The sequence below is a fragment of the Tiliqua scincoides genome, chromosome 1, assembly GCF_035046505.1.
Source record: "Tiliqua scincoides isolate rTilSci1 chromosome 1, rTilSci1.hap2, whole genome shotgun sequence".
NCBI classification, from domain to species: Eukaryota; Metazoa; Chordata; class Lepidosauria; order Squamata; family Scincidae; genus Tiliqua; species Tiliqua scincoides.
Window position 1 is genome coordinate 226246402 of NC_089821.1, and position 17408 is coordinate 226263809.

At 39.8% G+C, this 17408-nt stretch overlaps 1 protein-coding gene across 2 annotated transcripts in view; it reads right to left on the bottom strand.

Moving 5' to 3' along the window:
• Positions 1-387: 387 nt before the first annotated feature.
• The window catches only part of GNPAT (glyceronephosphate O-acyltransferase), a 42895-nt gene continuing 25874 nt past the window's right edge, over positions 388-17408 (bottom strand). For both annotated transcript variants that reach the window (XM_066616596.1, XM_066616588.1), the window contains exons 12-16: positions 6144-6284; positions 4733-4832; positions 4546-4639; positions 3359-3420; positions 388-834 (exon numbers count right to left, since the gene is read on the bottom strand). In XM_066616596.1, coding sequence (XP_066472693.1) covers positions 791-834; positions 3359-3420; positions 4546-4639; positions 4733-4832; positions 6144-6284 — 441 coding nt within the window. In that variant the 3' untranslated portion in view covers positions 388-790. The remainder of the gene's footprint in view (positions 835-3358; positions 3421-4545; positions 4640-4732; positions 4833-6143; positions 6285-17408) is intronic.

Genomic DNA, 17408 nt, shown 5'->3' on the forward strand with positions numbered 1-17408 from the left:
TTCTTCAAGTAGCATGTAGCAAATTCACAAGGATTGACTCCCACCTGGTTAACTGGCTTCAGCTGGTGGAACTTTGAGGTTGTAGTAAAAAAAAAATCCAAGTAGATCCGAAAATCCTGACTTCTGCTCATACCTGACATAAAAGAACCCATTCATGAAGATCACCATCATTGGCAATATGATTTTATAAAACTTGAAACTATTTGTCACACTGAAACCATGCATTTTACTACAGTTGTAAGCAGAAAATATTATCCCCTTGTTAATGCTTAGAAATGCTTAAAGAGTTGCACATATAAATATTTTGCAAATCAGCTGAAGAACTGGCATTTTTTGTGGGAATTAGTCAATGAAAGGAACCCCAATCCTCATAAACACAACTGATGATTTTTTCTTTAAATATTGTTTTTAATGTTATTTCCTTAGTTGCTCTGTTACAATTTTTTACAAGATAATTATATAAAACCAACTGTGTCATTATCGTGACAACCATTTCAGACATTACTGTGCAATTCTGTCAAATGCCAACTGTGGATGAAGGGGGGGAAGACAACGTTAGAGAACATACGTAAACAAATAATCCTATGTATCAGTGCTGATCAAGTTTTCAGAGCAGTGATGAAAACATTTGGACTCCAGGAATTCTTCCCACACCTGAAGTGAAAACATCTCAAGGTAGCTGGTGTGTTCTTTAGTCTTGAGTCTCTTCACTCTACCCATCATTTGCTTTACCTTCCAAGCATTCTCCATTTGCAGCGTACATAGGGCAAGCCACTCAAGATGTTGCCAGTTACAGTCTTGCAGCCAACAGTTTCCTTACAGGTATCCTTGATTCTAAAGGGTAGGGATACAGAACATAACCGTTCTGAGTGAGACATCTTGGAAGATCTCCTTCTACTTTCCTTTATGACATTGTTAGAATAGCAGTGCATAAAACTATGTGGGCACGGGCGGGGAGAATCACACAGTAAAACTGAGAAAAGCAATAAGCTGTGTTTCTCAGAATGTGAACTCTTTGTATTTGCTGAGTCTCATGTTTTTTTCTGACTCGGAGGCATTCTTTTTCAAATTCAGTAATCTCTCAGTTATCTGTTTTGTTACAGCACTTCATCCTGGGGATGACTGACACCTGCTGTAGCCAACAAGAGCAGGCATTCCAGCCAATCAGTACTACTTCCCTTCAGTGATGCTTCCAAGAGCATCATTTCAAACAGTGCTTGTCTTTTCAGGAACTGATCCCAAGCATTATTAGAGGAATTACTGTAAAGAGATCAGCCTCCTCTCGGGAGGTTACTGTCCAGCTACTATCCAGATCAAGAGTGAGGCAACAAGGTAAGAACAGTTTCTGAAGTCAAGGGATTGGAGTTACAAAGGAATTTCTAATGTGCCCTCTGGATAAGCATATATTATGGGTGGAACATTGTGAGAATGTAGCAAGTTATAAGGAAAGTTTGTACCATAGTTTAGTTGTTCTACAAATGCTTTCTAATTACATTTGTATCCTACTCTGAAGAGCTCAGAACAAACAGGAGCAGGCGCTGCTAAAATGAGGCAACAAAGCCTAGAATTATTAGGGGACTGGGATTACAAAATAAGACACAAATTACATAAGGTAGGGCACAATCACAGCTCTGTGTGTGTGTGTGTGTGTATTTTTTAAATCTCCATAAAATATATGGCAATATAGATCTCAGTGCAAAATTTAGTGCAAAATTTAGGGTTTAAATCCCTCAATAACTGCATGTTTCTTTTATTCTTAGAAAATGTACGCAACATAATATATACAACTATATAAAACAAATTCATTAGTTTACAGATTTATAAATAGCAAATCCAAACATAATTAAAAAAGAATGACAGCTATAAACCTCAATATTATATTTCATCTTCCAAAAGTCTATAAAAGGACACCATTCAACTACAAATTTTGGTTCTACATGCCTCCTATCTTTTAATCTAATTATTTTACAACACAATCCTAACCCACATTGGAACAGACAGTCCAACTGGCCTATGTTGTATCCAGCACAGGTGGGCTGGGACACAACAGAGTAAGATGACATACATCCCAACGCAAATTCAAGCAGCCCATGTAAGGTTGCCTGGACTGGGGGCGGGGGTTAAGCTACAGACTAAATGCCAGTCCTGGTCCCATCCCCTTCCCTGAGTCAGTCTACCCACCATTGTTCCCTCCCAAAACCACCACACCAGCCTAGGGAGGCCAATGCGAACTTACCTGCCTGTGATGGTGCTGAAGGTGGATCTGGCCTGTGTGGGTTGGCACATGTCCTTTTACCGGCTGATTCACAAGGAGGCACAAACATGCCTTACAGCATGGTTGCAACACTCCTGAACCAGCACAAGGGACTTGCACTGGCCCAACGAGCGCTGGCCCAATGGGTGCCTAGGACTGAGCTCTCACTCAATTTGTTAAGTCAGTGATTTTTGTAAAAAATACCCAAAATAATCTTACCAGTGAGATTAGTTTAAAAAATTGTTTGAACAGAAACAATTGAGATTTAGCAGAGGTTCAGTGCTCTAAAGGAAAAGCCTGAAGGTCCTGTATCACTGCCCCATCAACTTTCCCCCACCTTTACCATCTCAACCCCTCACCTCTATGCCTTCTGCACATCTACTCTTTGCCAATATATTCTAAGTTCTATGGAAAGTTCAGTATTGCAAGCAGAATAAACCATGTATATAACAAGCACGTCTTAGCCTAAAATCTATATTCCCTTGCCAAGGGCTTTAAAAAAACAAAAACTCATTTCAATTTTTCATTCTTGGAAGATGAGGCGTAAAGAGCTTGCCCACCACTGGTATCCCAAACCAGCTACCTTGCTATATATTATTTTTCTATAATGGACATACAGACGTTAGCACTTCTTCCCCCCTGCCCCCCAGTCCCTCTACCTTACTGCAATTAAGCCCAAGTGCATTACATAAAATAAATGCATATTCTTCCTCATCTTCCCTGGGACCACTTTCTTCACCTTCTTCTGATGTCTCCCTTGTGTCTGTTTTAGAGTGTGGGCAATTTGGGGCAGGGACTTGTCTCCTTTTCTACTGTAAAGTGCCATGCCCATTGATGACACTAAATAAATCTCCTCCTCCTCCACAGTAGCCTGTGTCTCAATAGTTGAAATCTGTGTGGAGCTGACACATTCACCTCAACATAGAATGACAGGTTTCCCTACTACAGGCCGGAATAATCATACAGTGAAGAAATACTCAAAGTCATTATGACAGAATGGAACATTTTGTACCCACTATAAGGCACAATGCAAATGGGGTACCTAAGGCCCTATGTCATTCAAAAAATCTCTCAAATTTCATAGTGCCCAACAGGTACACTTACCAAACATTCCTGCAGTTTTACTCAGAGCCTCTTTACTTACACTGTAAGTGAATCCATCAGTTCTAGGGAGGAAAAACACACACAAAAACTAAGCAACAGAGATTTCTAGTTCTCCATTCAAAAGAAAAAAAAGCATGTGAAAAACAGCAAAGCAATTCTTAAAAGTAATTACTGCACATTTGCTGTATATACACTTTATACCTTCCAGGATGCCATTACAGCAGTGGTTACCAAACTTTTTCGAATGACGGCTCCCTTGACCTACTGGACCATTGGCTGCAGCTCCCCATTAGGGTTACATTCCTATATATGGTATGGGGCATTGGGGTTTTTCCCCCCAGGATTCTGTAGCTCCCTGGGGAGCCACAGCTTACAGTTTGGGAACCAATGCATGATTAGAGACTTTGACATGAAAAAGGATTGCCAATACAGTATACCTTCAGTCTATCAAAGTATTGGTCAACTGTATGCCTAGTTAATATCACCTTGAGAATTTCAATTTCTGAGTCTTCTGTCTTTCTATCCAGAAAAGGCAAAAAGCTATACTCTTGACTGAAATCTGGAAAAGCTTGCCAACAGAGGTCAGTTTCTTGTCTTACAATCCTATCCCATAAAAACTCTCTTTTAAAATCATTTTTCAAAGGCATTCACCTCACTATCATATTGCTGACTTTCTCACGCAATGCAAGTTTGGGTCAAGAGCACAAATGGTGGCATTATACTTGGGTACTGTACCCAGTAATCACTAGATTAATACATAACTACTGTACTCAGAACATGTAAACTGCTTCTTTCCAGGAGCATTTAATGCCAGAAACATTAAATTGGCCCTTTTAAAAATCATTGCAAAGATTTTCTAAAATCTTTCCAATCATCACACATATCCCTAGAAACTGAGCAAAGCCAAAATAGTTCTTAGAAGGTAAACAAGCAAGATCATTTATCTGAATCTTTTCCTTTTTTTGGTAAGGAGACAATATACTAGTAAAGAAAGAACTACCCAAAAGTAAAGTTGAGAAGCATTTGATTTCATTGTTTGCAAGGCTTTTTTAAGGTTGACATTTTGCAGTAAATGGAAAACTTTGTGCAACTGTAGTAGACCTTGCTCCATAATTTTCTGGTAAACAATTTTGAATGTTGGAGCTGGATTCCTATTTTTTTCTTGTAAGCCACAACAACATACTCACATTTTCTTTCTCGTCACCGTGCCAAATCGTACAAGAGCTGCCAAGGCATTTTTCTGCATATCTGAAGACAGTACCTCGTAACACTGAGTGCTTCCTAAACAGAAAGAAAAGCAGCAATTAAGACTGCAGTCTTTGTAAGCCAAAATCTAACTAAAGGAAAAAGTTCCAGTGTCCAAAGAACACGCACCTGTCTCAAGAAGCCGGGAAGCAAAACTTCTTACTCCAAATATAAATTGCTTCTCAGTGAAGTCCTCATTTACTTCCTTAGAAAGGTACTCACAAATTATCTAGGACCAAAAACCCCTCGTAAATAAGCAAACCTTTTTGTTCAGATCATCAATTATATCAACAAAACCATCCCCAATATCATCTGGCTTTCATAAATAATCCACTGGGATGGAAAGCTCATTATAAAAACACAGCTTTGGGACTGAATGACAAAGACTTCACAGCATTTTAAAGAGCTTTTGAATGCCCAGGAATTCAGGCATGCCCAGCAAGATTTTTAACATGCACATCCAGTTACAATAATAATAATGAGGACTGTATCCCAAGTTTTATCCTAATAATGAAGTGTATCCTAAGTTTTGCAGGTATGCTTACCAGGTTTTTGTAAAGATTACAGGTGAGGCCTCAGTATCCGCGAGGGATCTGTTCTCAGATCCCCCACTGATACCGAGTTTCACAGATAATGAAATCTACAATCTTTGCCCCCTTAAGCCCTCCCAAAGGGGACTGGAGCTGCACTCCGGTCCCCTCTGGAGGGCTTTCTGAAGCCTGCAGAGGCAGTGTGTGTCCGCCGCTGCCTCAGTGGGTTTCAGAATGGCCTATAGAAGTGAAAAATCGCCACTTCCAGTTTTCGAAGAGAAACTGGAAATATTTTTATGCCTTTTAAGGCATTCTGAGGCTTGGGGAAGCTTTGGTGTAAAAACATTACTTTCAAGGCATTCTGAGCTCTGGGGAAGCTTCAGCATAAAAATATTGCTTCCGAATTTCCAAAGGAAACCGGAAGTGGCATTTTTTCACCTCTGTGGGCCACTCTGAAGAGGCAGTGGGGGGACACATGCTGCCTCTCTGGGCCTCAATAAGCCCTCCGAAGGGGACCAGAGCACTCAGGTGGAGCTGAGTCTGGATCAATGAGAGTCCAGAGAACCCACGTTGATCTAGATCCATGGATTTAAAATCTGCAGATAAACAGGCTCCACCTGTACATCCAGATAATACACGTGAAATGATTTACACAGAAAGGACTACCACAATGCTTAGACTTAGAGTGTAGAATCTGATGCTGCTGTGGTTGCATTTGATTTGTAAGATTTATGGTTGCCTTTGTTACTTAGCTGCTGCTTTTAATGGGTAGGATCCAGAGTTGCTTGTTCTGGAAGATATAGGAGTTTAGATGCCACCCATTGTTTTAAAAGGGTGATTAATATTTCAAGGTAACTTGAAAATTATAAAACATATTCATTTATAAATACATCTCCTCACTAACCATCTGTCACTGAAGACCAGTGACAATTATCATCATTCCCCTCCCCATAACAAAAATGGAACCGAGCCTGGAAAAAACAATTTTCCTGGAAAAAATAATTTTGTACCTGGTAACCATCCACAAAAGGCCTGAACATCTCTGTCAAGAAAGAGGTGACAATGTTTCCTTTCTCTGTAACAAGGATTTTCTGTGCAGTGACTTGAGCTGCATCACATTTTGTAAGCAGGAAACAGCCTTCTTCAAAATCCTAGTGATGAAACAAAAATAGGTTAATTTTAGCAATTACAGGTATGTAGCGCCCATATTTCTACCTAATGAGATATAGTAAATGGGTCTATTTCAAACTTTAACATTACATCAAAATAGCTTATAAAATTTTATTTCTGTAACTAGGGGGTGGAGGAAATGTTGGGATTGTATTAGCTACTCTGAAAAGTGTGTCTGTGTGTGCATTAATGTTCACCTGTAGCTAACTCCTTGTGGATATCAAAATAGTAATCTGAATTGTATGATAAACTGAACCTGCACCTGAGACAGAGTAATGCAGTGGAAATGGAGTATAGTTGCACAATTCCAAAGCAAAACCTGTTTTGCAAAATAAGGTACCTAAGGCAGAGATACGCCTTGCTGGACTAAGGGCCCAATCCTATCCAACTTTCCAGCACTGGTGTAGCCATGCCAATGGGGTGTGTGCTGCATCCTGTGGTGGGAGGCTCGTGATGGAGGCCTCCACAAGGTAAGGGAATGTTTGTTCCCTTGCCTTGGTACTACATTGTAGCTGCACAGGTGTTGGAAAGTTGGAGAGAATTGGTCCCTAATACAGTACTGTTATTTGAGCACCTCTCTAGATCACATTCATAATGATTTTCTGTTCCCATCTCAAGACCTATTTATTCTCCCAGGCCTACTCTAATTCACCACAATTGTAACATGATGCCTGTCTTCCTCCACTGTCTCTCCTTATTCCCCATCTTCCTTTTCCTTATATGTCTGAGGAGGCCAATTATAAGCTTGCAGGCAGGGTGTTGCACATTGTTAATCTTATGGGTGTACAGTGCTTTTTTTCTTTTTCCAGTCGCTTAAAAAATATTACTTCTACTATAACAAGTTAGAAAAAAAGACTACAAATTCCACAGATTCTTGGGTCACAACCCCAAATTACTCTAATTTTACACAAAATATTTATTTCTCATATGTTCAGTGAAAGCAAGAGTGTATGTTGGAACCAGAAAATGAACATTTTATTTGTAGCATCAGCTTTCATGGGCCATAGCACATTTGGTCAAATGTATTAAGCCGCCCTGGGTCCCTTTGGGGAGAAGGGCGGGGTATAAATAAAGTTGTTGTTGTTATTAACAACAATAACAATAACAACAACAACAATAACATTATTATTATAAAGTGCTCTCCTCAGTTGTCACCTCTCTTTTTATTTCCATGCACACACTGGTACAAATGGAAGAGGATGTTTATAAAAAAGAGGCTGGAAAAACAGCAGGATCTGCTGGTTTAATTTCCCTGTACATTGAATAACTGAGGGCCCAAGTCTATCCAACTTTCCAGCACTGATGCAACCATGTCAATGGGATGTGTAATGCATCCTGCAGTGGGGGGGCAGCACCCACAGAAGCCACCTCAACATAAAAGAATGTTTGTTCCTTTACCTCAGGGCTGCATTGCAGGAAAGTTGGACAGGATTGGGCCCTGAGTGCCAAACTAGACTGTATGCCTATTGTATGACCAGGGTTATGTGCTTGATTTTTCAAATGAAGCCATGTGCAGCCCTAGGAGAAAGGTTCTAGCCATGGTTCTAATCCAGACTTCCTCCATTAATAGCTGCCCAAGGAGAAAAACTCCCACTGGCTCTAAGATATTTATGTACACTACTAATCTTATTTATTTAGTTCATTACCAGTTGGAAGTGTCATGCTAACTCTGATTTGATCTTTGTGACCTACACATAATGTGATAAAAATGCTTCTCAAGTATTGGCCAACTTGAGCTTTGGGTATATTTTATAGGCATTAAAAACAGAATTATTTTGAAGTGGCCTAAAAACACTATAAAATTTGAGTAACTAAGTTAAAAAAAATCTAAAACAATTAGGTGCCAACGCTTTTATTATATAAAGTCTGATAACTTCTGGATTAAAGCTGTAATGCCAGTTGGTAGTTTCATTTAAACCAAACAAAGCCATGAATGTTTTCAATAATATTTCAAGAATATTACTACTGGCTTGATCATGAAAATTTATTAGATGCTACAGAGGCAGCATAGCGTTTGTGAGACCTATGTGAAGAACAGCAAGACTTGTACTTACTGAATGAACTACTAGGTTTTAATGCAAGTGCCTTTTTTTTTAATAAGACACCATGCATTGACCAAACGTACCTTTGCTTACTTGAAAGGAATGACTATCAAAGACTCTGCTCAACCAGTAAATCAAAAACCTTCCAACAGAAATAAATAAATAAATAATAATAATTAATAACTCGGTATTTCTAGGAACAGCCTAGAATACCCAAAGCCCTCTCCCTTATTTACATTGGGCAGGCTTTCAACACCTGTGAATGCAATGAAAAATATCAGGAGCTTCTGTTGGACGGCTGTATCTTCGCTGTGGTGGAGATATCAACATGGCTAGAAATCAGCTTGGGAGGGAGGAGGAGCCAACAGTGGACAAACAGACATGTCCCCAGGAGCTCCTGGGAGACAGTTTGTTTTCCCCCAAATACTGCAGGTCTGAAGAGGACCTGAAGAACTTTGTTAGGAGAGACGATCTTCATCAGTGCAGGTGTCTGGGAAACTGAAAGCCCGACGGGGGGGGGGCGGCTTTCTTCTCAGAGGAATCTAACCGTTTGTGACAGTATTGGGGGAGGTGCAGTGATCTGCAATCAAGCTGCTAGCTCTGTGCTGAGATGCCATATCTCAGCACAAAAAGCGTGAAGTATAAAGTTTAAGCTGGAAATTTAAGATAAGAACATAAGAACATAAGAACAGCCCCACTGGATCAGGCCATAGGCCCATCTAGTCCAGCTTCCTGTATCTCACAGCGGCCCACCAAATGCCCCAGGGAGCACACCAGATAACAAGAGACCTCGTCCTGGTGCTCTCCCCTACATCTGGCATTCTGACTTAACCCATTCCTAAAATCAGGAGGTTGCGCATACACATCATGGCTTGTACCCCATAATGGATTTTTCCTCCAGAAACTCGTCCAATCCCCTTTTAAAGGCGTCTAGGCTAGACGCCAGCACCACATCCTGTGGCAAGGAGTTCCACAGACCGACCACACGCTGAGTAAAGAAATATTTTCTTTTGTCTGTCCTAACCCGCCCAACACTCAATTTTAGTGGATGTCCCCTGGTTCTGGTATTATGTGAGAGTGTAAAGAGCATCTCCCTATCTACTCTGTCCATCCCCTGCATAATTTTGTATGTCTCAATCATGTCCCCCCTCAAGCGTCTCTTTTCTAGGCTGAAGAGGCCCAAACGCCGTAGCCTTTCCTCATAAGGAAGGTGCCCCAGCCCCGTAATCAGCTTAGTCGCTCTCTTTTGCACCTTTTCCATTTCCACTATGTCTTTTTTGAGATGCGGCGACCAGAACTGGACACAATACTCCAGGTGTGGCCTTACCATCGATTTGTACAACGGCATTATAATATTAGCCGTTTTGTTCTCAATACCCTTCCTAATGATCCCAAGCATAGAATTGGCCTTCTTCACTGCCGCCGCACATTGGGTCGACACTTTCATCGACCTGTCCACCACCACCCCAAGATCTCTCTCCTGATCTGTCACAGACAGCTCAGAACCCATCAGCCTATATCTAAAGTTTTGATTTTTTGCCCCAATGTGCATGACTTTACACTTACTGACATTGAAGCGCATCTGCCATTTTGCTGCCCATTCTGCCAGTCTGGAGAGATCCTTCTGGAGCTCCTCACAATCACTTCTGGTCTTCACCACTCGGAAAAGTTTGGTGTCGTCTGCAAACTTAGCCACTTCACTGCTCAACCCTGTCTCCAGGTCATTTATGAAGAGGTTGAAAAGCACCGGTCCCAGGACAGATCCTTGGGGCACACCGCTTTTCACCTCTCTCCATTGTGAAAATTGCCCATTGACACCCACTCTCTGCTTCCTGGCCTCCAACCAGTTCTCAATCCACGAGAGGACCTGTCCTCTAATTCCCTGACTGTGGAGTTTTTTCAGTAGCCTTTGGTGAGGGACCGTGTCAAACGCCTTCTGAAAGTCCAGATATATAATGTCCACGGGTTCTCCCGCATCCACATGCCTGTTGACCTTTTCAAAGAATTCTATAAGGTTTGTGAGGCAAGACTTACCCTTACAGAAGCCATGCTGACTCTCCCTCAGCAAGGCCTGTTCATCTATGTGTTTTGAGATCCTATCTTTGATGAGGCATTCCACCATCTTACCCGGTATGGATGTTAGGCTGACTGGCCTATAGTTTCCCGGGTCCCCCCTCTTTCCCTTTTTAAAAATAGGCGTGACATTTGCTGTCCTCCAATCTTCTGGCACCATGGCCGTTTTGAGGGACAAGTTGCATACCTTAGTCAAGAGATCTGCAACTTCATTCTTCAATTCCTTAATAACCCTTGGGTGTATGCCATCAGGGCCCGGTGACTTATTGATCTTTAATTTATCAATGAGGTCTGAAACATCTTCTCTTTTAACCTCTATCTGACTTAACTCCTCGGTTAGGAGGGGCCGTTCGGGCAGCGGTATCTGCCCGAGGTCTTCTGCCGTGAAGACAGATGCAAAGAACTCATTTAATTTCTCTGCCATCTCTAAGTCTCCTTTTATCTCCCCTTTCCCTCCCTCACCATCCAGAGGGCCAACCGCTTCTCTGGCGGGTTTCCTGCTTCTAACATATTTGAAGAAGCTTTTATTATTCCCCTTAATGTTGCTGGCCATGCGTTCCTCATAGTCTCGCTTGGCCTCCCCTATCACCTTCTTACATTTCTTTTGCCACAGTTTATGTTCCTTTTTATTCTCTTCATTAGGGCAAGACTTCCATTTACGGAAGGAAGCTTCCTTGCCCTTCACAGCCTCTCTAACTTGGCTGGTTAGCCATGCGGGCACTCTCCTGGATTTAGTGGAACCCTTCTTTCTTTGCGGTATACACCTCTGCTGGGCCTCTATTACTGTTGTTTTAAGCAGCCTCCATGCACTCTGGAGAGACTGGACTCTTTTTACCCTCCCTTTCAACCTCCTTCTAACCAGCCTCCTCATTTGAGGGAAGTCCGCCCGTCGGAAGTCAAGGGTTTTTGTTAGAGATTTGCCTGGTATTCTTCCCCCAACGTGCACGTCAAAACGGATCGCAGCATGATCACTGTTCCCCAATGGCTCAGTAACGTTTACATCTCTAACCAGGTCCTGCGTACCGCACAACCGCGTACCGCACAAGATAAGCAAGTGTTAATAGGTCCTGCGTACCGCACAAGATAAGCAAGTGTTAATATTTTACCCGGCTATGATTGACTTATTTGGCTAAAAGCCCTGGATATATTGAAGGCGTTAACGAGAGGCTTTTTAAGGAGGTTGAAAGTGCTCTTTTTCTCTGTCATGGAATAAACTAGTGGTGGATTATAATTACAACTATAACTTGGGTGTGAACTAAAACCCAGAATTATTCTTGGACATAATTGGATATAAATATAATTCTCATTAGATTTGAAAGAGCTTTGTTTTCTCTGCACCAGAGACGGTGAGACTGTTTTCTTTCATTTTGTTTTTCTCTCCGTTAACCACACTGGACTGTTATCTGCAAGAGGTATGTAAGGAATGCGGATGGCAAAGTAGTAATGACGTGGTGGAAGTGAGGAGAATAATATGTTGTGGACATCAAGTGGACTAGAGAGAAATTGCAAAATGAACTCTGTTCCAGAAATGTGGATACAGAAAATCTTGATTAATAAGGAGAGATTGCTTGTTATGGAGCGACAACAGCTGAATTGGTCCTCGCAGATTCAAGGCAGTCTGGAGACTCTTTCCCAACAGATAGATGTCTATAAGGAACAATTGGAAGATGTGAAGAAACAAGCAGAAGATAAACAAGGGAGTGAAAAAGCGGACAAGGAGGAAAATCAACAGGATAATCAACAGCACGAAGAAGAGGCGCTGGTAGAGATCAAGAAAGATAAGATGGACAAAGTAACACAAAATCACAAAATTTGTTGGAACAAGAAGGAGAAAATATATCCCAGTTAACTGGAAGAATGAACACACCCTATATAAGAAAGTGTGGATTTATCAGATTCTGTTATAGAGATAAATTATTAAAGATATCACAGGAGAAAAAATGGAAAGTAAGAAAGAAAAAGAACCCTGAGGGGTAATCTGAGGATTAAAGAAAATTGGAGGATTTATTCCGCTAATAACAATGGTCCAAATTTATTTGAAGAAAAAAAAGAATATTTATGGAATTGATAAATATGAATTGGAATGTATTAAAAAAATATAGCTGGAAATGTAAACATGTGGAAGAATTGTTTTATATGTGGTTATTATGTCAAAGAAAAAAGTGTAATTAGATTGAAGAATTAGATTAGAGTTGAAGTAGCTGAGGTGATAATTTGGAAATTAGATTTTGTTTTAATAATGAGCAATTGAAGTTTACGCTTGGTAGAAAGTGAATATTTAGAAAATATAGTGTAGGGCATTAGGGAAAATTTATTGTATATTATATAAATAAATGGATAAATCAATAAGAGGTAGAAATAGATGAGTAAGTAGATTAGGAGATATAGTATGATTAATTAGTAATAGTATATGGTATTTAGCACTCCTAAATGTATGTTATATGTTTGTATGTCTGTGTGTGTTAATTAAACATAATTAATTAATTAATTAAAAGAAAGAAAGAAATGAGCTTGGGAGGATGCCAGCTGATTAAATTCTTCCCTAGAGAACAGGGGAAGACTAAGAGTTTAGCCAGGTGCACCGAAAAGGACCACCTGAAGGATTTTCATTGCTGAAGCGGAGGCTTTATCAGTCGATTCCTGGAGGTGATTCTGGTGTGGACTGTTCAGTTCAGTAAGACCTTTATTGGCATAAAATACAGAGAAAGAACAAAACAAAACAAAAATATACAAAGACAACACAACATAGACATCAGTCTTTTCCTCACATACTGCCCAGAGTTCCAGAGCTCTGCCTGGCAATTACCCCAGATAAAAAGGCAGCGACCCTATCAAGGGTCTCAGAGTCAGGTGTTGAAAGGAGAGACTGAAGCAAGATTGAGTCCTCCCAGCCCTGCATCCTAGTTAGCAAAGGGCCTAGATATTTCTTGCGTGAGACGTCATGAAGTAGGCAGTAGAAAAGGGTATGTGTTATGGTCTCAAGTGTGGACTGTTCCATTAATCTCGCTGCCGTGTCTGAAGCTGTAATATGCTACAACGCCCGAAGCTTCCCATTTCCTTGGATAATTTAGTGCTATAAAAGATTTGAGAATCAGGAGCTTTCCCTACACAGACCTGGAATATCCACAGGACTGGAGTGAGTTTGGTTACTGCAAGCAACAAAAATACAAAAGGGTGACTTGCCCTGTTGAGTCCTGCAAAATTGGACTTTTGCTTGGTCTTTTGAATTTAATTGGTACAGCTGAGATAAGAGTGAAATACAGCTCTGGGAAAACAGCCAGAAATATTTGACCTTCAGTTGCTATCTTGGTGAAGGCTGTTGAAAGTTTGTTTTGAAAATTAATATGAAGACAACTAGAAAAACTTCATTGGATTTAACACTGGAAAAAATGGCAGATTCTGAGATATTACAGAAGCTTCTGGATAAAATGGAGGAAGTGAGCTGCAGGATGGTGAACTTTGAAAAAAAAAAATGGATGCAAGACTGAATATAATGGATGAGAATCTTATTAGATTAAAAAATGAAATGACAGAAGAAGTGAAAAAGTTGGAGTATTTCCTAAAACAAGCATCTGGAGAAGTTAAACAAATTAGAGGCAAAGTAGAAGCTTTGGATAATAAAACAGAAACTATGTCTAGAGAACTGGATAGAGAATTGGATAAGTTAGCCATACTGGAACTGAGAAATAAAGAACATTGTTTAAGGCTCAGGTCTATTCCTGAGACGGAGGAGGATATCAGAATAAAAATTATTAAAAATCTGGCAACTTTTCTGGAATGTGAACAGGAAGTTATGGAAAAGGAAATTGATAGAGTTTATAGAATAAACTCTGCAGTTGCCAGGACACAAGGACTCCCAAGGGATGTGGTGGTCCATTTCGTTAAAAGGACAGTTAAGAAATCAAGTTCTTCAAAAACACTTTTCTACAAAAATGAAGGTGGAAGGCATAGATATAATGGTTTTAAAAGAAATACCTGCCAGAATTTTACGCAACAGGAAAGACTATTCCCCCTTGGTGTTAAAGCTGAAAAATGAAAGGATTCCCTTTCAATGGGAAGTTCCAGAAGGAGTGTCATTTATGTTTAAAGGCCAAAGGTTTAAGTTGGATTTCATCCAGAAGATGAGAGACTTTTTGGAAAGAGAGGGAAGGGAACTGAAAGAACTGCAAAACAGAAGAACATAAGAACAGCCCCACTGGATCAGGCCATAGGCCCATCTAGTCCAGCTTCCTGTATCTCACAGCGGCCCACCAAATGCCCCAGGGAGCACACCAGATAACAAGAGACCTCATCCTGGTGCCCTCCCTTGCATCTGGCATTCTGACATAACCCATTTCTAAAATCAGGAGATTGCGCATACACATCATGGCTTGTACCCCATAATGAATTTTTCCTCCAGAAACTTGTCCAATCCCCTTTTAAAGGCGTCCAGGCTAGACGCCATCACCACATCCTATGGCAAGGAGTTCCACAGACCGACCACACGCTGAGTAAAGAAATATTTTCTTTTGTCTGTTCTAACTCTCCCAACACTCAATTTTAGTGGATGTCCCCTGGTTCTGGTGTTATGTGAGAGTGTAAAGAGCATTTCTCTATCCACTCTGTCCATCCCCTGCATAATTTTGTATGTCTCAATCATGTCCCCCCTCAGGCAACTCTTTTCTAGGCTGAAGAGGCCCAAACGCCGTAGCCTTTCCTCATAAGGAAGGTGCCCCAGCCCCGTAATCATCTTAGTCGCTCTCTTTTGCACCTTTTCCATTTCCACTATGTCTTTTTTGAGATGCGGCGACCAGAACTGGACACAATACTCCAGGTGTGGCCTTACCATAGATCTGTACAACGGCATTATAATATTAGCCATTTTGTTCTCAATACCCTTCCTAATGATCCCAAGCATAGAATTGGCCTTCTTCACTGAAGAAGCTTCAAGTTTTGCAAATGGATTATAAATGGTTAACATGGAATGTCAATGGGGTAAGTGCTCCCCAGAAAAGGAAAAAGATATTTTATTATTTGAAGAATAACATCACATGTATACAAGAAACATATAATGAAAAAGGACACAAAATACTTGGTTTATAAATCCTTAGGGGAGAAGTTTATATCAGCAAATGAGAAAAAGAAAAATGGAGTTGTTTTATATATTAAGTCACACCTTAAACCAGAGCTTGTAATGTCAGAAGATTCGGGTAGATACGTGGGAGATAAATGGTTCCAAAATTATGGTGTTGGGGGTGTACGCACCTAATGAGGATAAAAAGTTTTATAAACAACTTAAGCTTATAGAATTGCCTTTTGAGAACTGGTGTTTGTTGGGCGATTGGAATGGAGTAATACTACCACAGATGGATAGGAAATCAGAAAGAAATATCCAAAATTATCAGGGCAAATTGCCAAAAAAATTTTTTTTTTAATTTAATGGGCAATTTGGCATTAGTGGATATTTGGAGGCAGAAGAATGGTGACTCAAGGGAATATATGTTCTTCTCTGAGAGGCATACGTCTTTCTCAAGAATAGATATGATTTTGACATCTAGAAATTTAGCTGCTAAGGTCAATAAAGTGGCTATCCTTCCAAAGAGGTTTTCAGACCATAATCCAGTAATGATGAAGTATAGGAGAATAGTTAATACTTATAGATGGCAACTAAATGAAGCTTTGTTACAAAACCCAGTTATTATACAAGATTGTAAAAAGAAATTGATTGAATTTTTTGAAGATAATTCGGGTCAGGGAACACATCCAAGAATGGTCTGGGATGCCAGTAAAGCTTTTATTAGAGGATGTTTCATGCAACATAACTTTCAATTAAAGAGAAAGAGGCAAGACAAAATTCAAAATATTTTACAGAAGATAAAAAGAAAGGAAGAAGAACTAGAGAGATCCTTAGGGAATGCAAACATCATACAACAAATTAAAGTTTTGCAGCAACAGTTATCTATGTTAACAGTAAGATAAATGGAAATTAAATTGAATTATTTGAAACAAAGGTCATTTGAATTTGCAAATAAACCAGGGAGGTGGTTGGCTTATAAATTACGAAAGGAAAGAGAAAAGAAAACTATACTGAAAATAAAGGAGGGTGATTTGACTCTTAACAGAAAATATGGCAATAAAAAAAGCATTCCAACATTATTACTCAAATTTATATGAAGGATATGAGGTATCTTCTGAAAAAATAGATGAATACATTGGGAAGCAAAAGTTACCTAGGATATCACAAGAGCACAGACAAATCATGAACAGTCCCATAACAATAAAAGAATTGGAAGAAGCTATAAAAATGATTAAATTAGGGAAGGTACCAGGCCCAGATGAACTCCCAAGCATATACTACAAGACTTTCAAGAAGGAGCTCTTATATCCTTTGCAGGAAATGATGAATTCCATTTTAAGTGGAGGACAGATGCCCGAAACTTGGAGAAACGCAAATATAACATTAATACCTAAGGAAGGTCAAGATCCAACTCTGCCACAAAATTATAGACCGATAATGATTATTAAATAATGACTATAAGCTGTTTACATCAATATTAGCTAAAAGATTTAAGGTAGTTTTGCAAGACATTATTCATGAAGATGAAAGTGGATTCTTACCAAAAAGACAACTGAGAGACAACGATAGAATTGTGTTGGATACACTGGAATATATGGAGAAACATAATGAGAAGCAAGCAGCATTGATATTCTTAGATGCACAGAAAGCCTTTGACAATCTGAACTGGTTTTTTATTTTTAAAGTTTTGGAAGCTATGGGCTTTGGAGAAAATGTTATAAAATGGGTGAAATCAATTTATAGTGCGCAAACAGCTAAGATAATAGTTAATGGGGAATTGACAAAACCATGTAAAATACAAAGAGGCACAAGACAAGGTTGCCCATTATCACCTTTGTTATTTATTCTTGCCCTGGAAATATTGAATAGGGATATAAGACAAGATAATAGAATTCAGGATATAAAGATCAAGAAAGAAGAGTATAAGGAAAGGT